Source organism: Falco cherrug, chromosome Z, assembly GCF_023634085.1.
Source record: "Falco cherrug isolate bFalChe1 chromosome Z, bFalChe1.pri, whole genome shotgun sequence".
NCBI classification, from domain to species: domain Eukaryota; kingdom Metazoa; phylum Chordata; class Aves; order Falconiformes; family Falconidae; genus Falco; species Falco cherrug.
In genome coordinates this window covers 44,137,370-44,164,935 of record NC_073720.1, presented here as the reverse complement: position 1 = coordinate 44,164,935, position 27,566 = coordinate 44,137,370, and the positions used below count along the sequence as shown (strand labels likewise).

Sequence of the window (27,566 nt, the reverse complement as noted above, 5' to 3'; positions counted from 1 at the left end):
CAGCTGGGATAGAGTTAATTTTCCTTTTAGTAGCTCGTGCAGAGATGTGTTTTGGATTTGGTGTGAAAACAATGTTGATGGCACGCTGATGTTTTTAGTTGTTGCTGGATAATGTTCATACTAAGTTAGGGACTTTGGTTTTTCAGGCCTTGCCAGCCAGAGGGCTGGAGGGGTGCTAGGTAAACTGGGAGGGGACACAGCCAGGGCAGCTGACCTGAACTAGCCAAAGGGGTATTCCATACTGTGGGACGTCATGCTTGGTATATAAATTGAGGGGGTTGGCCAGGGCTTGGAATTTTACTTTCCTTTCTGATTCTCCTCCCCATCCCTCTGGGTGAGTGAGGAGTGAGCAAGTGGCTGTGTGGTACTTAAGTTACCAGCTAGGGTTAAACCACGACAATAAGCAATCCAGGAGCTTCCTGGAGAGCACTGATGACAGCTTCTGGACCCACATGATACAAGAGCCAACAAGGAGAGATGCTCTGCTGGATCTGGAACTCGCATACAAGGATGTGCTAGTTGGATGTGAACATTGAAGGCAGTCGTGGTTGCAGTGACCATCAGATGATGGAGTTCAGGTTCCCACGAGGAGGGAGCAGGGCAAAGTTCAGTCCCCATAGCATGTGCCAGAGAGCTAAAGACACATTAGAATGTCAGGATGAGACAAAAAAAGGGGAGGAGTCATGCACCAGCCAGCCTTCTAACATAGCACTTTGTGTGAACAGATGCACAAAAAATCCAGTTCTAAAGATACTTGAGGGAAGGAAATAAAGTAACTATAGTTCTTGACCTTCTTTCCATGGTAGTTGGGGCAGAAGCAATTTGCTGTGCTTTACCACTCAGGTTAAAGTTTTAACTGCTCTGCAAACTGTAGACAATTAGGTACAATTGTGGTAAAGAATTAGATAACTGTTGTCTGGATTAAATGTTAGTTCTAGATATTACCTTAAACTAAGAACAGGATTACTGCTTTTGAATATTTCTGAAACTTCCAATAGATCCGCACAATCTTTTATTGAGAGAGATTTTCCTGTTTCAGTGAAGCTAAACTTTACAGTGAAGGTAATGGTTATGGTCCTGATTCTGGAATAGGATCTCTGTAGTCTGGACACAAGTTTATCGGCTTCTTTGAAAGTATGTACAAGCATAAACATAATCTTTCGGATTTAATGGTTCTTCCGTTTTTGACTTACAAAGCACATTGCTTATGACGGGTGTGAAAGTGCCTCCAGTGAATGAAGGTTGTTAGTGCTTTGTGTTTAATAACAAACTTGAGTAACACTAGATGAAAAAAGGAACAAATGGGAAAGTGAGTTGTTTGCTGTTTTGAAATAAAGCAAATCCTGGAGAGAGGGATATGAATAGATATGCCTATTTTGAACTTCCTTCTCCAGCTAAAATACGTCACTAATCCAGCTAGCTCTAGAAGAACTATTATGCACTAACATGAATTGCATGTAAAGTACTACCATGCTGGGGGCAGGGAGAAAACTGCCTCTGACTTGATTTGTATTTTGTTGCTGGGAGTGAGGGGCATGGAAACTGTTTTCTACTAGCAGGTGTTGTTTGGGTTTTTTTCCTGAAAGTACTAATAAAAGACTTACTACTGCAAACACTCCATATAGTTGGCTTGGCGCATAGGAGCATAGATGAAAAATAATGAGGCTTATACTACGGTTAATACTATTGAGACTGTACATGGAAATGTTTATAATCCTGTTATGTGAGGAGGGTAGCTGGTACTGGAGGTTCAAAAAACAGGAAGGTTCAGCCTCGATCCCAAAAGATGAGTTCATGAAAATCACAGAAGTGATTGTACTGCAAGACAAAGTTGGAGAGAAATCATTGAATAACTTAATTCAATGCTTTGAAACGGAATTTGTATATAGAACAAAATAAATAAATATTTTCCCCTAATAATGACATGTGGGTGTTACACAGCTACAGATGGTGAGTGTCAATAACCAAATGCTTCTGCACTAAAGAAATTAATGCAGTGGAAAAAAAGGTATCAGATTCTATATATGTTACAGTTACAATTTTTATCAGATAAGGAACATTGACATAAGATATATCTAACTTTATTGGAGAAGCCTGTTTAAAACTATATAGATTTTCCTAATGTCTGATGGCTTTGTGCCTTAAGTTTATTAAATGTAAGTCTACTTTAATAACACTAAAATAGTAAAATGTGTAGCCTAAAGTGAGAAAATAGATATCTTGCTCTCATTATTCTTTTAACAGCACTGTGAGAATCTGTGATGGAAAAACTAAATGTGTAAATTCCAACAACTTCTCTTTAAAATGAGGTATTCAGACTGAAATAAGTTTTGTGTTTGTACCTGACTCTCTGTATGTTCTGACCAGATCTTAAAAGTGATTCAATAATTAAATTGTCTATACAGAGATTTATTTCTTTGAATTCAGTGGAAATGTTTGGTATTTAAAAAGCGGGATTGGAATCAGACTCTTAATGAGGAATATTTTTCAGAGAAAAGTGCAAACTGTACTGCTGTCTGTCACTACTGGAATATTGACCTAATATCACACTGTCATCTTTTTCAAGTGTGAATTTTCTTAAACTTTATGTGTAATCACAGCAGCTTTATGTAGAGCTGCCGATTTGTCTATACCTGCTGATGCATTATCAAACAGATTTTTTTAAACAAAATTACCTAAGCAGTTATCTCTAATTAAAAGCACTGAAAAATATTTAAGTACTTAATACTTAGCCTGGCAAAATGTTCCTCTAGTAAATCTAGAATAATGTAAGTAGATTTATATTTTTAAAATGATACTTTAATGTTCTTCTGAGACAGGAGTGACCCATCTCTGTGCATGACAATAGGAAATCGCTGGCCTGATAATTTTAATTTTTATTTAAAATATCCTTTTTATTTTGGAAGTTGTGTTGTGTCCTATAGAAACTATATACCTACATTATTTTTGCATAAGGAAGAAGCTATGATTTTGTTCACAGTACTTCCACTATTACCAATAAAAGTGCCTTGCCTTGTAATCATTTATGTTTGCACATTATCTTCTTTCATTCTTTGCTGAAGGGGTTAATACTGCCATAGGTGGAATTGACAGATGGTCCGACTTTATTTCCGGAGGCTCAGGAGCAGAGTTCTGCTGTATACCTTAGGCCATCAGACTTTTCCTCAATTACTTGGAGAAGTCTGTCTTAGAGCAGAGCAGTTTTATTCTGCTGCCCAACAAATATGCCCATATGACAATTAGGCCTGATATCCCTGGTATCCAAGTTTCCTGTCTTTGGTAGCACCCACCGCATGTCTCAGCAGAAAGTTGAAAACCTGTAATGTTTGTCAGTGATGGGGAAAGTCTCATGTTATTTAACTTAAGGGACTGGCTTGTATTCGGAACTGAAACACGTACTGTAGAAGAGGTTATAGTTAAACAGCAGCTCTTTTATGGGATAATGGAGATACCGTGTTCCTCTATTCTGTGTGTTACTTAAAATAAATCTTAACATAATAGTCCTTTTTAATTAATTCTATTGCAATCCACTTTGTACTGTCTCAGGAAGTACTGGACGATAGTGTAGTAGATAGGTATTGATGAGAACTCTCCTCAACAAACAAAAAAAAACAAATGTAAAAAGATGAGGAATATTCAGATTTTAACAGCTGAAGAAAAGTATGGTTCAGCACGGATTTTCCCTTGGCCTTTCATAGTTGGGTTTTTTTCTTGGGTGGGTTTGGGTTCTGCTTAAGCAGTATTTTTGTATGACCACTGAATGAGTTTTCAAGGTTATGCTCTATTTCCCTGGTACAGTGAAAAGAAGATGGACACTGCCCTCAAGAGGTTGCAGTTCTCTCATATTTCATAATCGTAATTTTTCTTGTCATCTTGGGGGTGTGAGAGGCACTCCAGAACATTTTGTTAGAAGGCTACAACTACCTTACGTGGATATGATGAGTACCAGCTCCTAGTGATAACTCTAACAAGGCTGAGCAAAACTCTTGAGCTTTCCTGTTCCCACTTCCCAGTCCGATGATGATGAAATACAGAGATGCCCATGGCTGGTATTTCTAAGTACTCTTACAGCTGAACCAGGGCGGGGTGGGGCTCCCTATCTGTGTGAGACCTCACTGCTCTTTGGAGGAAAAGTTTGCTTGGTAGGGTTTTCTTACTTTGCACACGCCCACCCCCCCAAGGATTTGGCTTCTTTGTGCAGCAGAAACCCCTCTTTTTGTAATGAACAGGAAATAGATTTTAATTTTTTCTATTTCTTGGTGCTTTAAAAAACAGGTTTCTATTAACACCTCTTAAAACCTGTATGCCAAAACTGTGAAATATGTTGTCAATTTGTCCTTTGATTCAAGCCTTGTATCTAAAGTGCTGAAGTTTTAGTGTTTCTGTACTGTTCTAGACAAGATATTAAAAATACCTATCAGCTGAGGTATCTATTTATCAGGTCTCTGTTCACTTGAGTGCTGGAAATGAAATGTACAAGGAGCCCTCTTGAGTAAAATGTATAAAGTTGATTGCTGTTCCCCTTCAGAGGCAGTCATGGTCAGAAGATAAGTCACACAATCCCTTGCTTTATATGCCCAGACTTCCATTCCTGTCATTTTTCATTTTCATTTATGAAAATGACATCTGGAAAGAAAGTCCTGCTTGTACTTTCCTTGGCTTACATGATTCGCTGCTCATTACTTACCATTAGAGATTAATTGCTTACCAATAGAGATAGAAGGTACCTACAGAAAATAAAGAGTAAAAAAAATCATTAATAAAGTATAGATGAGAATAGTTTTTCACAGCTCTAATTCCCTCTAATGTTAGAATATATCAATGAATAAGATTGTAGTTACTTCCTTTATATTTTGTATGTTACTGGTACTACTTTCTACAAACCCACAATTTTAATGCTTTAGAGGATAAGCAGACAAGTTTAAACATTCAAGTCTAAGCACACAGAAACACTGCTTTTATTTTTTGCAAATGATTTTGAGGGTTTCTCAATTTCTTTTTGTTTTTACTGGTTGTACTTAAAATGACCAAGCAAATGTTAATATTTTAAAATGTGCCTCCAGTATTTCATTACACACAGGCTCAGTTTCCATGAGTTCATTTTGAACCATGTCTGAAACATATTTCACTTAAGAAAAATAAAGCAATAAGTAAATTATTTCCCTCTGGCAGTGCACTTTAACATTGTAAGTGATGAATTAAACACTTTATTTTTTTTAATTATTTTAAACCCATTTGCCAATGTTTCCCCCCCAGTTCCAAATGGAAAAGATTAGACCAAATGTAGTACTGATCTTGTAGTAAGAATTATAGTTGTTAAGCTGACAGGTTTGGTAGGGTCTGCATGCAATGAAACAAAAACACGACTGCAGTCATAACTGTTAGGACTTAACTGGAATTACCCTTTGTGCAATATCTTGGCTACTTTTTGGAAATTCTAGTTGTTTCATTGGTTGTTTTGAGGCTCATTGGTGTGTTCTAGAACATAGCGTATTTTTGTTAATTTGATTTAATTATAGCAGAGAAGCAGACTGAGCTTTGGGGACCCAGCATGTCTGGAAAATGGTAGGGAAAATAGACTGCCAAAAGGAGCTGTGGGAAAGAAAAAATGTGATGCAAAAACCATTTCCTGCACTTAGTCTTACACTTGAGAAAAGACATCAGACTGATGGGGCAAGGAGTGAGGGGTACATGCAGTGATAATATGTCCAAGAACTTCTTGCAAATGGTCTGTCTCCAAGATGCCAGAAGGAAACTGGATTTGTTCTACTGTATTTCCCACCCTCTTAATAACTCTTAAACTTTGCCCAGACACTTGCATACTTCTAGTGTTCTTTACCTGGAAGTGAAAGTTTTTCCTTCCTACTCTCCTGCAGTGTTTTAGATTTTCTTAGCCTCTCTTCCAGTACCTTAGGTTTACAACTTAGTTAAAAAGAAGACGGCTTATGCTGCAACTTTTGTTCTGTCTGTCCCTTTCAGAAGGCTGAAAGAAAAAGATGAGACCTAGAATTCCATTTGTGGGCCTAGCGGTGCCTTTGACCTAAGTGAAAGTGATTGCTTTTAATGCTGTGTAGGCTGTAGCACTGGAGTACGGTTTGGCTTCTCTAGGGCAAAATAAGGAAACTAGTAATCTAGAAAAAGAAAAAAAACCAAAAAAAACAAACCAACCACAAATAGGAGGGGGGGGGGGGAAGAAAAAGTGGTGAACAGCTTATATATTTTTTATACCGTTTTTCAAGCTTTTCCAAATACTAGTGTGGGCTACAATCAGTGATTTTTGAGAAAAACACATAGGTGAAAAGCTCCTGAAGGGGACAGCACATGTAGCTGCATGTGTGATGTTGCCTACTGTAGCAGCATTGCTGATCCCTAGAAGAGAATATAGACCCTGAAGGGAAATCAAAAGTAAAAGTAAGGAGAAATGATTCCTTTGTGATACTTTCTGACTCTCTTTCTCCTCTAAAATTTTCCTTCCCCTGGCAATGCAGTTTTAAAAGGAATCATTAGTTCAGATGTCTTTTCTCCTTCCTTTCTGAGCTCCCCAAGTAGTTGCAGTTCTCCATAGTTTGGCAGGGAATATTTCTTAATTTTTTCTTCCAAAGTTTTAAAATGTATACAGTTCCCCTGTAGTCTTAGAAAACTGCTGATCTCCATGGGGTTGAAATTGGGTAATGGTTGTGTCTGGCTTGTGGATTAATTTCTCTGTAATTGAGTCATATGGATAATGAAAAATCCAAGTATATCTTTTGAGGGACTAATAAAACTTTTCAGTTTGAGAAAATGTACCATGTTAGTGAACAGGTTTATTTTTTAATATGTTTGGAGCATTAATGACAATAAGAAAAAACCTAGTAAACTATTGTCATTTAAAATCAATAATTAAAATATTTTCTAGAAAAAAATTGCATTAATTCCAAAATTCAGTGTGTTCAATGGTAAGTGATGTAGAAAATACTCTGTTTTTAAATGAAGGGGAGATTCTTAAAATTCTTCATAAGCATGAAGACCACAGTATTATATTGTGTAATTTAATCAGGTGTGTAGGAGTTAATTTTTTTTGCCCATAAAATGTTGTGTAAGTAAAATCTTCAACACTTCAGGTTTTCATATAGTATTCTCTTTTAACTGTCATGACTTTAAAGAAAATACACAGATTATGGTATCCCTTACATTACAGAACTGTAGTTTTGTGATGAACAGCCTCTGCTAACCTGAGTAAATTAATGGTTTCCTTTTGAAAAGTGGGAGGTGTAGGGGTAGAGGAAGAGGGATTATTGAGCAAGTTAATTAAAAACAGCCCAAGGGAAAAGTTAGGAAATTAAATCCCATAGAATCAGCATGATGGCAGCTAAAAATATGTTGTCACAAGATATGCTGTGGGTGGGGAGCAGCAGGGAGGCAAATAAAGAATTTGATTAAACAGCAAGAAGTTTATTCAGGTGTTTTGATTTCTGCATTTGTTGTGACCCAGCCTCAGTAAAACAGTGGAGTAATATTTACACTTTGTAGATTCATGCTAACCTTCAGAATAAGAATTGCTGGAAAGTTAAATATCCAAGATTAACATTTGCTACATCAGAAGAAAGCATGCCAAAGGAAAGCAAATTACATGAGTGGCTACGCGATGCAGGCTTTTCCTTTGAATGTAGAAAGTACTTAGATACCATATTGTGAGGAATGAAGACTCAAGAAAAGGAAAGTAAAAAATGATCCTAATAAATATAATTATTATATTTATTTTCAGTAATAAATAATTGTGGAGTTGTGGTGCATTGACCTGGATGGTAGTACAAAGCTACTCTTTTTATGAGTACTACTCTATTAATGAGGCAGATTTCAGAGCCAGCTTCTATGTTAAAGATTTATGTAGCTGTGAAAGTAACATCTGTTGATCTATTCTAGTGGTACTTTTTCTTGATTCAGGAAAGTGATTTATAATATTGATTTTTATTTTATTAAATGGGAGATGTGAATGAAAAGCATCTCTCCGTTTTGGATGAGAATTTTGAATGTACACATGCCAGAGCAAATACATAAGTGTCACATTAGACACACTGACATAAAGACTCTGCACAGTGACTGAATTTCTAGAAGTTAGGGATGTGCCTACATGTTTACACATATGTGAATCAGTAACAATTCATAAAAATGTAAGAAAAATATGTTTAGCAAATACCTCTGTGTTTTTCAAGACAATATAAGATACAACATATTATATGAACTAACAAGCCACTTTGAAGACTTCAGCTATGTGGTTTGCTTGTGTGTCCATTTCTGTGGTTTTTGTCCCTAAAATAGGGGGTTTTTAGTTCCCTTTTTTTTTTTTTTTAACTAGATCAACTAGGTGAGTTTGATTTCCAAATAACAGCACCTATGAAAAAGCGGATAAATTTTTTTAAGAGCTTTACGATACTATATTGTACCTCACTAACATTAATTTCTGTAAGTGCTACTGTAATGCATTAACATCCCATTGTCAGTGGTTAATAAAATACTTGTCATTGACATAGCCCGTTGTAGTTTTCTGTACAGGTATTCAGAATTACTAGTTAACAGTGGACTGACATTCAGATTTAATGGCTCCATTTCCAGTGAGTTGAATTACACAATCTACCCTGCAATTCCAGCATGCATTGCTTGCGTACGAAAGCTAACAGATCAATATCGAGTTATGCGATTAGAAGCAGAAGTTGCAAGAAAGCTGTGCACTTGTGGAATGCAGTACATTTGGTGAAGTTCCTTTCGTTTTGTTCTTTAAATAAAGGAAACATTTAAACTTTTTGTTCTTTAAAAGAAGTGTTGGTAGGTGGTGACTTCCTTCCGGTAGAAAGTGTCACAGGATAAAAGCACTGGAAAACTATATTCCCTTGCTGGTTCTACCGTAGGGTCTTCATGCAAAGCATGTATCCTTATGGTATGTTGGGTTCCCCACCTGAGAAATGAAAGAGGTGCCTTAGCAAAGATACCGGGTTATTTTCCTCGCTCTTTGTCTCTCCTAAATGGAAACAATGTTTGATGAACCAACATAGTGGGTTGTTGCCTTAGTTAAAGTTTAAATAATCTTTTAAAGTATTTAGTTTTATGGAGCATTCTGTTTTGCATGGTTAAGAGGTATGACCTTGTTCAGTGAGCCATGACACAGATTGTTTTAAATGTAAATCCAGAAACTGACTGAATGGAGGTTTTTATAATTTATTTTCTTAATAATTTAGTCTTCTGTACTTTTTTTTCATCCTAAGCTAGGACTAACAATTCTTCTCATCTGTTCTTCTCCTAGTATTTGAATATTTGTCAACAGCACAAAACAGTACAGTGTAGCATGTCATTGAAGCTACAGGTAGAGGAAGAATACAGTGAATTTTATTTAAATTGAATAGAGACTGCATTGCAGATTTCAGCTGGTCCACTTAAGCTCATAAAACACTTTTAGAAAGAATCAGGCATTAATCTTTTTGATCATAAAGCCACAGCCAAGCTAGGCTGTTGTGTGCCTTCAGACAAAATTCATCAAAAGTGATATGCAAACATTTCTACAGGTACCTGTGATCTTTCTCAATAAGAACATTCTCACTGTTTTGTATGAGTGTATGGGGTTTCTGTATGCTTTGATTATTAGGTAAAATGCATTACAAAACCTTCTTAGGACTTCATCTGAATATAAAATTACTTATGAAATATTTAGGAATACTTAGTGCTTTTAAGCAGATTGCTTTTTTATGTCCCATGGGAGGTTAGTAAAACTGCGTCTGGAAAACACTTCCCCCCGGCCCCGTTCTAAGGAGGTGAGAGGATCAGAAAATTGTGTTTTAATCTTTATCCAGTTAACACTAAAGGTGTTAGTCCTTTTTATTCTTGGAGGCCATTAGTTAAGGGCATAGACCATTCCATGGACAGTGGCTCAGTTCCTTAAATCTGCTGCCTCTGAGTTACAAGGCTTAACATATAAATTTTAACTGTGTGCAAGTGTGTGAGGACGTGGTGTGAGTCAAGCGATTCATATGGGAACTTAATCTTAGTTGTAGGCGTAAACGTGACTGGTTATTTTGTCATCTCTGATATACACAGTGTAATTGCTCACAGTGCTTTTCAGTATAATGTGTGTTTTAATAAAATACAGAAGTTTCCCAATTGAATTTTTAAACTCTTCTGTTTTTCAGTTTGTTTATACCTCATAGCAACTGTTGTTTCTTTATGTAGTCACATTCTTCTGCAAAGTTTTCTGATACTGCTATAATTGTATGATTTTTTTACAGGCCATTAGTGTAGGTCTATAACATGTAGCTAATTTGTCATGGCACATTTGGATAACGTGTTGTGTATGACTGACTAATTAGCTCAGTGTCTTACAGAAGTGTTTTTGGCTCCCAGTTGTTTTATGTGCAATTAAAAAATCAATACTATTTCAGGTAAACTGCCCCTTTCCTGAAGTAATTTTTGGATTATTTTATGTCAGGGTAGGGACACGGCATGGTCTGAATGGATTATTCCAAGTAAAACTTTTAAGATGATTCATGCAACTTCTTGTTCATTATAGCCCCACTACATATGTTTTGGATGAAGATGAGCCTCGCTTCCTTGAAGAAGTTGATTACAGCGCAGAGAGTAATGATGATCAAGACATTGAATTAGCTGATAGTGCGGGTGATTATGAGGCAACTAATCAAGAAGATGGACTTTCAGACTCAGATTCAACAAGGATACTCCTTCCCTGAACCAGCTTTGCAGCCAGTAATAGGAAATTAAGTATCCTGAATTTTCATATTCAAATACTTCCTCACTATTGTCTACTAAGGGGATATGCTTAGGAAACGCAAGTAACTGCAGCCTGCCTAGCTCAAGGACAATAAATATTTCTGATTCCTGATAAATCTGTATTTGTTTTATTTAAGGAGTTCTGTGTTTCCTTTTAGCACTAAATAGATAAATTTATTTACCAGTTCATTTTCTATTTAAACAGCACCGCATGGCATTTTGTGTCCTTAAACCCTGTCTTCAGAAAAATGCATTATAATTTGTGGTGTGTCAGAGTACAGCAACTAATTCTTTGTGGTTCGGTTCTTTGGGTTGTTTCCTGAAAAATACTCATGTACAGATTTTCTAAATTAATTTGTGTATGTGTGTGTTTATGCGCGTGTGTATACTGAGGTGAAGAGGTTATTTTTCAAGATTATTTCAAAGATACTTGATGGTGTTTGAAGTAATGTAGTGCCTGCTCTGGAAATACTCAATAATTACTTGCATTAAAAATGAAAAAGTGATGTATGAGTTGTTGTACTTGTTTCTTGCTTCTGAGGATTGTATGGTTTTGCCACAGTACTAGGTGAAAATACGTGTCTGTTCACAATTCAGAAATTTGCACACTGACCAATGCAGCCTGTGCTTACAAGAACTATATGCTTGTATAAAACTCTTTCACATATATTGGTATGTGAGGTTGGGGTGTTTTATGCGTACATGACTGCAGGAAGTGGTTAGATATGTACACTACACAAATGTTCAGTTACTCAGTTGCTCAGGTTTTTTTGTTCAGTTCTCATGTAGTTAAAAAGTGGTTGCTTTACTGGGGGCACATTGACTCAGTTCAAATGCTTGAAGAGGGAAGATGCATTTTGGTTTAAACATCTTTTGCCTGGTCTCAAACCAGTGTCAACCCTGCTCTGAGGAGACTGGACTGTAACTTGCTGAGGTCTCTTCCAGCCTGAATAATTATGCTGTGATTCTGTATTCAGTTTATGGAGTCAAGCTGTCAGGCATGGAATTTACAATTCATCTTCCTCTGTCATCTACTAATTCTTATTGCCTGTTGCCTCTACTTAGAATAAGATGAAGTCTTATGAAGTCTTACCCCATTGTTTACAGAACTGACATGTTTTGCAATAAAAGATATTTTTCCAAAATTATTTTCACTTGATGTCATCTAATTGTGGCATTCATTTTCTGCCGCATGTGTGAGGGCTTTAAGAGCATGAAGAATAACACTTCTAAGTTACAGCAGGATTTTAACTGATGAGAACTTTGTGTATGTTTAAATTATATTTTGGAGGGGAAGGGTGCCTTTGGTAGAAGGATGAAAAATTTTAAAAAAATTAAAATTAAGAGAATTAGCTGTGTCAATGATTCTGTGTCAGGAGATGGATTTTCACCAGGATCTGCTGTTTCAAATGTAGCATTGTTTGGTGATGCTTGTCTGTACCATCCCGATTCTGAAACTGGGGAAAGGTTTTTGATCCCTTGTTATATGCTGCTGTATTTTTGTTTAAAGGCTTAATTTTATGTCAATAATCGCAGTTTTGAGATGTAAGGGTATAATGGAAACATATACATTCTTGTCCCTTTATAAGTTTCTCTCTCTAGCAAAAATGATCATTCCTTGTGTTCTGTGAACTTCATACTGTAAATAAGAATGTTTATGTAATACCCCGTTGAAGAGAGGAGCCCTCTGCATTGAAACAATAGAGGAATTTGGCCATCTGCCAAACAGAAGGATTAATCTTGCCACAGAGAATAAACTCTCTTTAAGTCTGCCCAGTTAGAGCAGTGCAGAATGCTCCTATTGCTGTGTGAGTCTTATACTAGTTATCTACATAAGTAGATTTTCATCCTTGAGGACTTATACTTCAGTACCTAACATAAATAATTTTTACTTAAATTTCAGGGGATGCAGGATGCCACATATTAGTTAACTCCATTGTGCATTTCTCCTTATTTTTCATGTGAATCTGTATTAATTCTGGAACACTTATTTTCATACTACAGGCAGGACTAGAAATGATTAGAAACAAAATTTAGAAGGAATTGTGGCTTAGCAGTACAAAATCATAGTTTCATCCTTAGTAAATATGCATATATTTTCATGTCATGTCTTACACAGCTTTTAGTCTGTGCAAAGGAGGAGTTATGAGTGATTTATAATGGCTCAGGGTAAAAGGCATTTTTCTAAAACAACGATGTTGCGTTTATACATTAGATTCTAATGTACTTATACATTAGATGAGATATATGTGTTTGATTAGATGAGATACCAGTCTGGCAATTGTGGGTCTAAACTTCTACCAGCGCAGCTGTGATGCAAGAGTGAAACTTTGTCCTTATCTTACACATTGTTGAAAATGCAAAGGCCGTTACCTCTCACACTTCTTAATGTGCCTTCTGAAAGGCTCAGTCTCCGTTTGTGCTCACAGGGAGGCCAGTTCATGGGAAGAACTGTCACAGTGGTAGCTGCTTCACACCATTTATCCCTTGTCTACTACATGTTGCCATTGTTGCAGTGGTGGTGGCAGACATACGCTGGTATCCTTTTTTTGTCTGTTTTGGTGGGGAGCTTGGTGTTTAGCTGAAAATGGAATAGATGAGGCTTGAGCACACGCTCCATTCTGTTACTATGGCATTCACCAGAATGGATAGCAAAGAGTGGCAGCTTCTTGAACTGTCACAGATCAGTCACCTAGCATGGCCTTTATTTTATTCATTGGCATTCCAATGTGTTTCTGGTTCTAGATGATGCTCTTTACTATAAGCATGACTTGATTATGTATAGGAAGATATTCTTATATCTTTTTCCAGTAATAACAACAAATAAGGTTATAAACAATAATAACATCTGCGTTATTTACTGTCTTGCATCTAAATAATTGCTGGATGATGAATTACTTGATTCCCTTTTCAGGTGTAATTCAAGTTGCAGCACAAATTTTGGTATTGTGTCTTCACTGGTGATATCCCCTGCTGGAATGTAACTTACAGCTAAGACTGCAGTTTGTGCCAAAATCTTGCCTGGTCATTTTTGGAGGTGAATTTCTTTATCAGGGAGAATGGGTTTAAATCTCAAATAAGACCACAGTAGCAGTAAACACTTCACAAAATGCAAAAATTCAAGGTTTCAGATAGTTTCTATTGTAATGCTGTGATAGATATAAATGTTGCAGTGTTATTATGCATGGCCCAAATAACAATACTTATTAATAAAAGTATGCAATAAAGAATTAATGACAGTAACTTTGCTTCCCTATTATTGGCTAGTAATGTTTAAAGGATTTCTCATCATAGCATTTGCAGCAATGTACCTACCTGTAAGAACGAAGGTGTGCTTAGCCTGTCAAAAAGGAGGATGTTTTTGTTCTTTGTCAAACTGGTGTGCTTCAGGCTTGGAGTACCATTTGCATATTAATGAATTGAATTAAAGCTCTTTTAAAAACCTTGATATTCATCAGTGTATGTAAAACTTACAAAAAACGTTGGATGAACCACAATGAAGTCCATTGCAGAGCACAGAGAAGAGGAGAGTCTTTTGGTGAGTCTTTCCCTCCTACACAGCTAACAGACTTTTAATTTGATCTAGGAAAGGCACAGGTTTATTCCTCAGTAAGTCACTCCTTTACAATTCAACTTTGACTGCAGTTGAGGACTAAGTTATTTTTACTGTTTATATTTTTGCAGTAGCAATTTAAGATTTGAGACAGTTTTTTGAGGGAAGGCTTAAGGTAAAAGCACATCTTGTAGTTGTGTGGAGCTGTCTAAAAAGAGCAAGTGGTTACTAGAAATCATAAATGTCACTTTTGCAAATACACATGCAGTTTACTTAACTGTGTCTGTCATGTTAAGTTTAACACCTTCCTTCACAAGCTCTGTTGTCCAAACTGTGGTGGAGTGGAGAAGAGTCACAGTGACTCTTAAACTAGTCTAAGGACACCTTTCTTTGATCTTAACTGTTTCTAAAGCCATCAGAATGTAAAGCATTGCAATGTGACCTTGCATCTTGTTTGCTTAAATAAACTAACTGTAGATTGCTTTGAAAGAAGGGCTTCAAAATATGAAATGCTAAACAGCTTTGGCACCTAGCGAGGAATACGTTATCTTGAATTATGGATGGCTTGGCTATTTTTAATAGTATCGTATGAAGAATTTGTTTAGTCCCTGTAAAATGCTTCCAAACTATGAAACACACCTCATTATTTTTTCTGTTATTAGAAAAAGTTAGGTACAATTATATTTTCCTTTTTTATATATATATATGTAAAAAAGTATAATATAGTTGGTGCAGCTTTTGAAGCAGTTCAGAAAGAATCATTGCTGAAAATTACGGGTTTAGTAACAAAGGAAACAGCACACCGTAGTATTTGTTGATCCAAATTATGTGGTTACCAAATGCCAACCAGCTGCAGCTGCTGCTTTTTGCTGCCTATGCAGCATTCTTGTCACAAGATGTTTGTGCTTAATATGTGCCTTTCTTTCTTGGAATGGCGTTACTTAGCATGCATCACTTTTAATGGTAGATTGGGAGAATACATACTTGAATTAGCAGCACCACATAGCACTACTGTAAATTTTCACTGGGCTGAATGCTAAATAATAAAAGAACCCGACTAACCACATTCCACAATACTACTTCCATACATGAAATTGCTGTTAATATGGAGTGGGGAGATTGCATTATAATGACCTGAAAGGGAACTCCTCCCTCCACTGTCCCTCTAGATTTACAAAGGCAAGATAATAAATGTACAAAAGGATCTCCACAATTTACTACAGACCAAGAACTTTTTTCCAGACTCCTTGCCTATCTTTTGTCTTACCCACTTCAAAAGAAAAAGGTCTGGATTTGTTTGTCATGTATTTGGAGAATAGCTCACTCTATTATTCAGTTATTTTGGGGGTTTTGCCCTGAAAACAGCAACTGGAGTCTGAAAGTGATGTAATACTATTGTGGAAGTCTTCATACAGCTTAATCTGCATAAGGTGCCTCAATTTAAGGTCATTGCTAACCTTATTAGAAAAGCTGCCAAGGTCATAATAAGGATTGCCCCAGAACATGTAGGTCCATGGCCCAGGAATGGCTGAGACAGGGGGCTAACTTTTACAGGACGATGGTCTTGCTTTCTCTCAAACTTGAAAATGAAACAAAGGTTATTTGCCTTGCAGTCAACTGGGAAATATGATGCAGGCTGAAGAAAAAATGCAGGTCACTCAGCCCATTTTATTTATAGCTTGCAATCTTACATTTGACCTTAGCACCTGAAAGAGCTCTGGGAAGCTGCTGGCTTTTGGACTTGAATTTCTTTGCGCTGGGGTGGTCTTTCATCACTTGATTGGTTGCAGACTGGCTCTCCTTAACAAGCCTCACTTTGCCTTTCAGGGTTAAATCAGAGCTGTTGTCCTCTCTGGCTAACTATTAAGTCAACACAAACCACTCTTAGATGGCAGTTTTGCATTGATGCTCACTTTGTTCCCAAAAGAAAATTAACATGAAAATATTTCAGCATAAATGAGACATGCAGCACAGAGTAAGGAAGACAGATTATCTTTAGTATTTTGTATGATATTTGCTTAATTGTACCATATTTACATAAATCTTATTAATGATACAAGAAGTCCAGCTGCCCCCACAGATTAAAATGGCTCGGTTGTACATGTTGTGAAGATAAACTGGAATGAGGTGCCTTGCACAAACCCTCAGCCAACAGTCTGCCTCAATGCTTGGCTTTGATCCAGCATCCCACTTAGTTTAGTTTAGTACAATACACTGCCAAATGAAAAGTCCTAAACTGGTCAGACAGTGTTTCAAAATAATGTATGCCTGTTTTGTTTTGTTTTTTTCCTGTGAAGACTGTTGCAAAATTTGCAGATTCTCTGTAACAGTCATTGTACTGTTACAGCTCATATATAATCACAAAAGGGACAAGTTCAATTTACACAGATCTTGTGCTTCTGGACACTTGTACATGAGATCAATTTAATTCACTCTATGTTACTTTGTTCTTCTAAAGCATCCAGTTTGGTCAAGCCAGTCCTTTAGCTTAAGTAGTTAGCTGGTGGCATTTCCCTCTTCCTTTGGGTTTGACCCCACTGCTAACAAAAGCTTTCTGTTGTGAATCACATCAGTCAGGATTGCTTGAAAACTTTGCACTTACCAAATGTACACCTTGAGCATGTTCCAAAATGAAAGGAGGCCCAGATAATCTGTTTAAATACAGTAGCTCGTAACTCAGTATGTCAGGTACTTGTTTCTTTTGTCCAAAGACTGAATGTCTAGAACAGAAGTAGACTGTATTTCAAAAGAGTAATTTTTCAGATCTGTGAGTGAATTCAGGAAGATATTAACTATGCAAATCCCTTTAAGCTAAACACCTATTTTTCGGTAGGCCCATATTTTAATAGGAAGTAGGTCAAATCTGATGTACTCCAGCAGGTGTGGCTCCTGGTCAGCTAATTCTGTAAGGGAGCTGAGTCACTTGTTCTGTCTCACACAGGTTCCTGTGTTGAGAAGATGTTGTCATTCACAGAAGTGGATGAAGTCCACGTTAATGTCATTCACCTGACTGTGCCTGCCTCACAGACCTTAAGAGATCTGTGGGCAAATTTTCCTCTGCCTTCTGAGATGCGCTCTGTGGTGTGGAGAGATGGAGAGAAGGATAAATTACAACTTACCAGTCTTAAGGGTCACATAGGCTAGTGCTTAAGAGCAACCACGCTCACCTGTGACTCGTCCACCAGGACAAGGTGGCTATGGGCAAAGCACCTATTGCAGTGAAAGAAAATGGAAGGAGGTGGACACGGGAAATACCTTCTTGGTTTCCAGTCCGGATAGCAGAGGCAAACAGGGCCCAAAGAACTCCTTGGATGCCTCTGAAGCTCCCTCTCTGCAATCCCTGCCATGAGCTTCCCTCCATGCCACAGCGAGGACTGGCTGGGTGCTGGGGGCCCTGATGGAGCACCACTGCCTCACCTGGGGCCAGGCTACTGGCACAGCTGGGAGAGCCATCCCCACAGTGGTACGAAAGGTGATGCTCGAGTCAGGAGCAGGGCTGTTGGGATGGGATCGTTGATGGGTCGAGGATTCAAGAAAGATGACACCAGCCTAGAAATTTTATGGGAAACCCAGAGGGCAGCTAGGTGAGGGTGACCAGGCTGAGCTGACGCTGCCAATGTGTGGGTGGCAGGCGCTTACCTCTCTTATGGGGCTGAGCATCCCACAGAACCCTACCCTGCCTGTGGGACCAGTGCCTACCTGGCCCCCAGAGCCTCTGGTCAGCACTCCAGTGCTTTGCCTAGCACCTCACTAAATCCCAGCTGCCTTTTGTTCATGCCAGCTAGTGAGTAATTGCTTTATGCTTTTATGTTGTGTATATCCTGCTTGCAGCATCTCTTTGCACCCAGAATAAGATGTGTGAACCCAAAAGAGAGGTCGTAACATGTCTTACAATTACTGATCAACCCACCTGGGAGAATCACACAAAATTCTGGCCTTTCAGGAACAGAACTGCCAGTCCACAGAAGCAGGATCCTTCATCGTATGGTTTTGTGAGCAGGAGGGCCAGGGATCCCAAGTAATCACATATTTATTAGGTCATGACTTGCATGTTCTGTTTCTACCATTCTCCCAAAGATCTTTAATTACTGCCAGTTGTATCATTAATATCTCAATCTGAGAAAACAATTTTTTTCTACAAAAATGGGGCACAGACATTCCCTTACAACTTAAAATCATCACCTTACAACCAGGATCCACCTACAAAATTATCCCCCTCCTTTTTTTTTTATTACAAACCACACAAAATTATTAAATTTGGTGATTTACAACACAAGGATTTATGTTCACCCTTAGCAGATGGTTATGTGAATGGAATAATACAAATGGAGTACTTTAACAAAAATCTAGAAGTATTTGTCAAATTTGAGGGTGGAAGAAATGTGTCTGAAACCCTAGCCTTACATGCAGGAAGCCTTGTGTGTTGATTGAGCTCTGGGGTTTGCAGGAAGAGACATTAAAGCTAAATGTGGCTGCTGGAGGCTGAGTAACTCTCAGGAAAACTTGGAAAGGCATTTTCTTATTCCCAGCTGAAAGGCTCTATATGCCTCTAAGTGTTAAGGAGTTAAACTATGCCAAAAGAGGAAGACAAGAGGTTATGGTATTGCAGATTATTTCAAAGAGCTTAAATGTACTTTTCTCAGCACCTAAACACTCCACTCCCCACCCCCTAAACAATAAACAAAAATGGGGGGAGGGGAACATGATGCAGTTTAGGTGCAAAAATTTCACTATTATTTCCGCAATCACTAAATCTCTGAATTTCTAAAATTCAGATTCTCAAATCAATTCATTTTTAAGCTAATTAAATTTAAATATTGTCTTGATAGGAGTTAAGTTTTCCCTGGTACACTAACAGAAGAAGCGGTACTGTTGCCTACTAAAGACCACCTGCCACTTCAAGGCTACAGCCACATATAAGCATGAACCCAAGCCCATTCTTTCTTCTGTTTTTTAGTGATGTCCTTTAAAGCTTCATGCATAATGTAGGTCAATACTGTGAAAGAAACGTCTCATTTTCCAGCCCAAGGTTTGTAAATTGGGAAGGGCAGTTATATTACATCATGTAAAGATATAAAATATTGATTGCTATAATAAAAGCTATGATGACTGGTAGTACACTTAGAATGCATTGCCCGATAGTATTACATATGTAAAAGATTCCCTCATATGATGCCAGTTATTAGAATAATCCCTTGAGAAATCTTGTAAAGAAGTGAAAAAGCAGTCCATATGGCATTCAGCAGTGTGGCACGTTTCAAAGCTGTAAGACTGTTCTGAGGAGAAACTGCATCTTATTTTTACACAGACTTCCTGTTTATGCATCTTAAATTTAATTATTTTCGCCAAGCACATCTGGCTGCCAGTTAATAACTTACAACCAAATAAACAGCAGAAGATTGCACACCGTAGCCATGGAAGTGTTGGGGCAGAAAAGCAAATGTCACTCCATGTTTACGGGCAGGGGCCTTTGCAGGCAGCCCTATGAGTGGCAACTAAAGGTTATATTTATACTGTTTCCATGGTGACTGCTCTTTTTGAATGGGAGGCTCTAATGACGAAGCAGGCCTTGGCCTAATGAAGTGTTGAAAGGTATGTCCTTCAATAGGTATCAACCACAAAATGCTATCAGGAATTATTAAAAGAATGTTTTCGTGTACCTTCTTCCTCTGGCTTTAATTTATGCTGTTGTCTTTATTTATTGAATAGTCAGTGAATAACGTATGAATGAGGTGATACTAGAGGTATCTATATTATAGAAAAAATACCCATTAAGTTTCTATGTACTGGCACAATTTCCAGGTTAACAATTTTCTTTCCTCACAGACTGGAAAAGACATAAGACCTGTGCTACTGAACCTAGGAAATGGTTTGTAACCTCATCTCTGCCATCAGCCAGTGTTGACAGCTCTAGGAAAGATATGAGGAGCCATTTATGGGCTAATCTAGCTGGAACAAAATTGCTCCTGGGAGCCAGAGATAGTTTAATACCCTGCAGAAAAAGAGGGTTTTTTTCCCCCCTCTTTATTAACTGACCATGGTGTATGCCGATACAACTTACCCAGTGTATGCCGATGTCTCTATTTTCAATGTTGTTTAATATAATCACTTAAATGAAGCCCTGTGACAGTTTTATGCCTGTGAATGTCTTGTGCTACAGGTTTTCTGTCCTATTGAATATTTCCTGTTTGCTGTCTCTGAGACCATAGATGGCCAGTCTGAAGCCAGTGAAAATCAAGGATGCCTGTTAAGACTTAATATGTGCATTAATGATGACATTAAACTGCCATGAATTCAGAGTTAACAGGTGGGAATCTAAGCATGTAAAACAACGGAAAACCAGGGCAGAAGCACTCAAATAGTCTTGACTCCAAGCTGGCAGTAATGCTCTCATAGAAAGAAATGACAGCTAGCAACACAAATCCACCCTTCTGCCTTTCCCTCCCTTCTGTTCAAATGCCTGAAAGTTCTATGAGTTTCCAGGTTTTGGGAAACTTGAAAGACCTGCATTATTCTATTCTTGTAACATTTAGGAAGGTGACATGAGACCATGCAATTTGGTATTATTTTCACCATGCACATCTGGCTGCCAACCAGATCTTACAACCAAATAAACAGCAGAAGATTGCACACCGTAGCCATGGAAGTGTTGGGGCAGAAAAGTAAAATAAACCAAAAAAAAAATAAACCAAAATTTGCAAAAGCTGATTCTGAAACTACTTTTACACATAATTTGTATGATTTGCTTGCAAATTAGCAGACATCATAGATTTTCTGAAGTAGAGGCATCATTATACCTTACTTTCATTAATGCTGCTTAAAGGGTCATCAAGCAGTTCCTGTCAAATGACCAGTGTCACTCACCAGTGGCAGTGGTGGCTGAGAGCAGTATTTGTAGTTCAGCACTGAATTAGATTTTGCAAGCTGCTGAATCCTTCCTAAGAAGAGGAAACTTCTTAAATTGCTAATTACTTCTGATGATTGAAAAGGAAAAATCCCATTTTCTAGTTTTAGAGTATATAGCTGTTAATATCTAGTACTTGATCTCACTTTATCTTTGCCTGCTTACAGTTCAGAAATACTACAAGGAAGTCATCCTTCAGTCTTTTCTTTATTGAAGTGAGCAGACTGCACTTCTTCAGCCTGTTTACCTGTAAAGCATCTTCCTAAACTTGGATCCATTCTCACAGCTTTTTCTGAGTGGTCCCTGGGTCACCAGTTCCTGTTTAAGAGTAGTCATCACAGACCATATGGTAGCCCTGTGCTGTACCCACATTCCCTGATGCTGCGGGCAGTAGTACACCAGCTTTTCTGCTTCTGGTGTACTACTCCAGCCTCCTCCTGGTCATACATCCAAGTATATCATGGTCTCTGTGCTGAGACTACACATAGTTTATCTGCCTTTACTCTAACCTCTTTGTCTATGTTATTGTTCTCCAAAACTATAGTCACTATTCCAGAATATTTTTTTCATTGAACTTCTGTGCAGGACAACTTGTGAGTTCAGCTAATCTTGCAGTTTAGTCTGTGTTCAGCAGGTAAGCACTCTCGTTTTGGAGAATACACTCTCCATTCTTTTTGCAAAAAAAGTAAAGACTTATATGCAGATTTTTAATTCAAATGAAACTTTAAAAATTCACTGAGCATATTTTTCCATTTCAAAATATGCCTGTTTAAAATGCATTGTAAACTTATGACAATCTAGATTTAAGCAGAATGTAGAAGCAATTTAAAAATTTGACTCAAACTAATTTTAATATTTAATGCCTATAAAAACTATGGACTAGTGATGTGGAAAAGAGTTAGTGTAGGTAGGATGCGACTCAATGTACGTAGGAAGGACTCCTCTCTGTCAACCATGGGATTTGTGTAGCAAATGAAGCACAGAGCTTCACCAAAAAAACCTCAGCTGTTAATGCCAGCCTGAAGATCTGGATTTGGTGTCCGTTGCTGCCCCTGCTTTGTGAAGTTAGTCACGTCCTTGCTCTTGGATTCTCAGTGGCTGGTGAGTGTCAGTTTCTGAGTCCCTGACTTGAGACCACCAAGGCACTTATTGAAATCGGTGTGAACTAGTTCTGAACATATGAAATGGTGTGTACTGCCTGGCATTTCTCATAGAGCACTGAGCATTTGTAGTTATTTTGCATATTAAATTCTCAACACTCCAGGTCTCAGCTAAAAAAAAGGAGGAAGCCCTCCACTCTCTCACTTAAACATTCTGAGTTTACTAAATAGATGTGATGCTTATCACTGTATTTCTGTTGTGGTTTAAACCTGGATGGCAACAAAACACCACACAACCGCTCACTCACTCCCCCCACAGTGGGGAGAGGATCAGAAGAGAAAAAATGAGAAAACCTGTAGGTTGAGATAAAGACGCTTTAATAGGTAAAGCAAGAGCTGCACACACACGCAAAGCAGAACAAGGAATTCATTCACTACTTCCCATCGGTAGGCAGGTGCTCAGCGATCTCCAGGAAAGCCAGGCTCCATCACATGTAACAGTTACTTGGAAGACAAACACCATAAAGGCGAATGTCTCCCCTCTTCCTTCTTCTTCCCTCAGTTTATATACTTAGCATGATGTCCCATGGTATGGAATATCCCTTTGGCTGGTTTGGGTCAGCTGTCTTGGCTGTGTTTCCTCCTAATGTCCCATGTCCCTCCAGCCCTCTCGCTGGCAGGGCCCGAGAACCTGAAAAGTCCCTGACTTAGTGTAAACATCACCCAGCAACAACCAAACCCATCCATGTGTTATGAACATTGCTCTCACACCAAAGCCAAACCACAGCACTGCACCAGGTACTAAAAAGAAAATAACTCTATCCCAGCTGAAACCATGAAAATTAAAAAAAAAATTAAAAAATGTTTCTAAGACTCATGCAAGGAACTTGAGGACTTTGGTTTCAGAATACTTTGAATATTGTGAAGTTAATAAGGCAAGAGATCCTGCACTGAACAATAGGGATGAAACCACATATTGAATAGTTGCTCATTAAGGGTACAGTCTCTTTTATGCAGTGAATGAGGCACAGATGCACTTAAACCTAAAGATTGCATTGTAATTTATAAACGTATAGGGGCTGAACAGAGTCTATACAGGCAACTTTGGAGTTCTTGAATGCAGCTTTATTACTACATTAATGCAATTTTATATGGAGCATACAGTTGGGTCTTTCACTGCACTCCAGCAACCAGTAAATGCTGTTTCAATCTCACTGTCTTCAAATGATTCCATCAAGTTATACATGTTGAAAAAAGAACAAAAAATCTGTCAAGAACTTTTTATCTTTGTATTAACATATGTAAAGCACATAGACATTTTGACAGGGTAACTGTAAAATATTATTAGCTTATTTACATAATAAAAATCTCAAAGTTTCCTAAAATATCCCCGTGCAGGAATTCAAACATCTGTTTTTATCTTATCAAAGGAAAGTATGCAAAATAATTATGTTTAAAGCAGAATAAAAAATAGTAACTTGCCAAAAGCAAACTTACTTCCAGTGTTAAATCCCTCAGTTGCTCTGAACAGAAATTGCTTTTATTTTAAAGGTTTTTATATGAGCTGTTATTCATTCTGGTTTTTACTCTTTATGTCAAAGCAAAGGGGGATAATTGCTCTTTCTTCCCACAGACCCTGGAAGATACAAAATTCCAGAAAGCAGAAGTAGGATTGCAAACTTGAAGTTTGTTTTTGTTGTTTGGTATCATAATTAAGGTTATGAAAGATCATGTAGCTCTCTTGAATGTCACAAATAGTTTTAAAAAAAGGTCATTCAGGACCTCATTAGCCTGGAAATGGACTGTAGAAAGAATCTTACGATGTTTGTGAAATGAAATTCTTACATTTCATCTATTTTTCCCTACATAAATTGCTAAAAATACCAGAGAAATACAGATGATATACAAATATGAAACACAGCTTTTTGGTGATTCAACATGTCTGAAAACCAAGACTCAGATCATTTGTGGCTTAATAACAAAAAAACCACAAAAGTTGCTCTCCTCAACCTTTCCCAGTTTTGCAAGGGATACAACATCCTGTCGATGGTGTTCTGATCGGAAGCAGAGTAAGTTGTTCGCCCTGAATTTAGGTCCTGGCCAGAACTTTAAAAATTCTGTTTTAAGAAATAGCTCTTTCTTTACTTCTGAGGTCTTCTGAGACATATTGGATTATAACATGAACTACACAGTATAGAATGAGAATTAAAATAATGGAATTTTAAAGTGCTCAGACCATTTTTGACAGGGCAGATGTTCCCTTGATCGAGTTCCCTCCTTTAAGATACTTGAATTAGTACTTCATAGAAAAAAAGAAAAGAAAAAAAAAAGAAGAAAGCAGATTCTCCTGGTTGAGGGAGATCAATCAAACTCTGAGCTCGTTTTCACAGTGCAAAGCTGTGTTCTTTGTCCTCTCACCCCAAAGATGCCTTGACAGAAGCCATCCAGCGCTCCAGGAGCTGTGCAGAGCCCAGTGCCATCGCTCCTGCTGACCTGCCTTTCTAGACAGATGGCATCCCTCTCCAGAGAGGACATGGTGGTGGCCATGGGGCCATGACATGCATGGCACTGCACAGCACAGCACAGAGGGCAAATGCAGCCCACCCACAGTCACATCCTATGCACAGCAAGCTGGGCCTGTGGAGAGAGAGGAGTGTTGGGCAAACATGTTCTGGACAGTTGCGATGGGGACTTTGGAGACCATGAGGTCCCAGTGCCAGGGCCACAGGTGACCCTGCGTGCCTCAGGCAGGCAGCAGGAACCTGGGGAGAAGCATAGCGGGGTGAGGCTCTGTGGGCAGGCAGAAAGTGGCCAGAGCCAGCCAGGCCCCACGGCTCCGGGGGTGCTCAGCGGCCACCCTGGGTGGAGAGCCCAGCTGCAAGGTGCAGGCTCTGGAGACCGCGCGACGCATGAAGCAGTTGCCTTCAGGGAGGCCCCATGAGGTCTCCCTGCACTCCTCAGGCTCAGGAAGGGTTCAGAGCTGCTTTCATGTGATCTGTTTCAGCAATCTGACACAAATCAATGACTCATTCTGGAGGAGGGGTGGGTCTCCCCTCTTATTTTCCTCTGGTTTGGGGCTTTTTGGTGTGGTTGGGTGTTTTTGTTGTTTGCGTGGTTTTCTTTTTTTTTTTTTTAACCATTTTCCCTTTCAGTTTTGTGGGAAAGTTAAAGTTTCTTTTATTTATTTTTTCTATTTATGTTTTCAGATTTATTTTTATGTTGCATTTATATTTATATATTATATATATTTTTACATACGTAATATTCTTATTCTTTTTCTTATTCTTCTTCTTATTGTTGTTGTTATATTTTACCACTTTCCCCTGATTTGATCTCCATTGAACCTGGCCCATTGGTCTTGAAGGGCCTCTCTGCACTTCTTTGAGCATCACTGAGACCAGCCAGACTGGTCTGGCTGGATATTTTCTGTCCCATTGCAGAGCTGTGGGACTTAGCACTCAAGTCTTGCTGGGGCAGTTTTTCCTGATTTGAGCACCCCTTTCCCTTGATAAATGCAACATGGCAGCTGGACCTTGTTCTTGCAGGTCCTCTTTGCTGTGATGTGAGTGCCATGGGGCCTTGGAGCACCATGGGGTCCTTGCCCACTGCTCATGGAGAGCCTTTCTGCTGTGGTTTGGGCAGAATAGCCTGGCAGGGCCCCTTCCCCAGAGCAGGCTGCCATGGGTCCTGGCTCTCTGCTTTGCAGGCCCTTTTTGCTCTGTCTTGGCCACCATGGGGCCCGGCTCCCACATGGCCAAGGCACCCGCATCAGGACAAAGAGGTCCTGCATGACCCAGGGGCAGGCCCCAAAGTGCTCAGCTCTGTGGAAAGAGGCAGCTGAGAGAGCAGGGCAAGATGAACATGCTGTTGCCCTCAAACACACGCATTCTTCCCCTTCTTGATGGTCCATCCTTGGCCCTGGCTTTTTCATCTCCCAACCCTGGAAAGACCCCTCTTCAGCAGATGGTTGCTGTCAGTTCCCCAGCAGCCCTCACCATCACCACCCCCACCACCACACGGTCTCTGCAGGACTTTCCCCAGCGCAGTCCCTCTCTGCCACAAGGAAACTCTGCAGAAATGGCAAAGGTGCAAAGCAGGGTGCAAAGGTGCCATTTGCTTGCATGGAGAGCACTGGGACCCAAGGATCCCACTGCTAAACCTGGGAAGTTACATATTAGCTGGTGATCCTTGTAGGGAAGGTATAGTCAGAGAGCAACGTTCCGTTGCTGTTCCTCACTTCTTTGAAAGGATTTCCTTTAAGGGAGAGGTGACTCCTGGAGATCTGCCTGGCTGGTCTCTGGGGGCAGTGCAGGGCTGTGTCTGGTGCCCAGGGGCCAGCCTCAGGCTGCTGTCGCTGCTTGTCCAGCAACAGCCAGTGGCCCCCGCTGAAAGCTGAGGGCTGCAGCCGGCCCTGTGCGGTGCAAAGTTATTCAGCCACTCCTGGAAAAGGAGTGTCCTGGTGTCGCAGGAAATGCTGAGAGCCAAAGATCCAGCATGTCGGAGTGGCAGGAGGAACACCACATCTCCCTCTAGTCTATTTTGGGGTATGCAGCTGAGTAATCCTCACCATTCACAGCAGTCTATGAACTGTCTCTAAGTTCTTCTCACAAATATGAAGGATTTTCAAGTCAGCTGTTCTTGCAGGAGACCACAGGCAGTCAGAAAGGTATTAGTCTGATCCTGTACTGTAAAGCATGACTTTGTGATACATATTCAGGTTTTCTGCTTGTGTCACATTCACTTCCCATAACTCTCACCAGCTTCATAGATTTTGATGTTAACAGCTCAGAGCTATGCATTCTCAACACCTGTTGAGTGTATCTTTTCTTATACTGGCCTTTAACTGTTTTAATTATTTTTCAGTTTACACCCTAGTAACTACTTGGTTGGCTTCCAGGAACAGTCTCATTTACTCATTTTTGGCCTCAGGGTTGTCATGGGGAGAACAGCACAGCGAAACCTGCCGCACAGCTCGTGTGTGAGCAATACCATGACCCCAGACAATAGCAGGTGGTAAGAATTTCAAAGTCTCTGATTGACCAGAAAGGATACTGCAGAAAGACTTTGTTTAATCTAGTAAGCTGCCAGACCTGCTATCTGAGAAATAAGCCCCATTGCAAATGCTTCATAATAATAATGCATGTGAAGAAGTTTCAGAGGTTTGTGGGTGGTTATATTGCATAATGGAATATGCCCTGGGCCTGAGCAATATCCTGTAACCCTACCATGTTATGTTAAGCCTTCTCATGAGAGCAGA

The 27,566-nt window shown here is 39.0% G+C and overlaps 1 protein-coding gene across 10 annotated transcripts in view; it reads left to right on the top strand.

The window, feature by feature from the left end:
• AGTPBP1 (ATP/GTP binding carboxypeptidase 1) overlaps positions 1–14,198 on the top strand; it is a 66,921-nt gene extending 52,723 nt beyond the window's left edge. For all 10 annotated transcript variants that reach the window (XM_055698809.1, XM_055698811.1, XM_055698808.1 and 7 more), the window contains one exon: positions 10,535–14,198. In XM_055698809.1, the coding sequence (XP_055554784.1) occupies positions 10,535–10,712 (178 nt within the window). In that variant the 3' untranslated portion in view covers positions 10,713–14,198. The remainder of the gene's footprint in view (positions 1–10,534) is intronic.
• Positions 14,199–27,566: the final 13,368 nt, after the last annotated feature.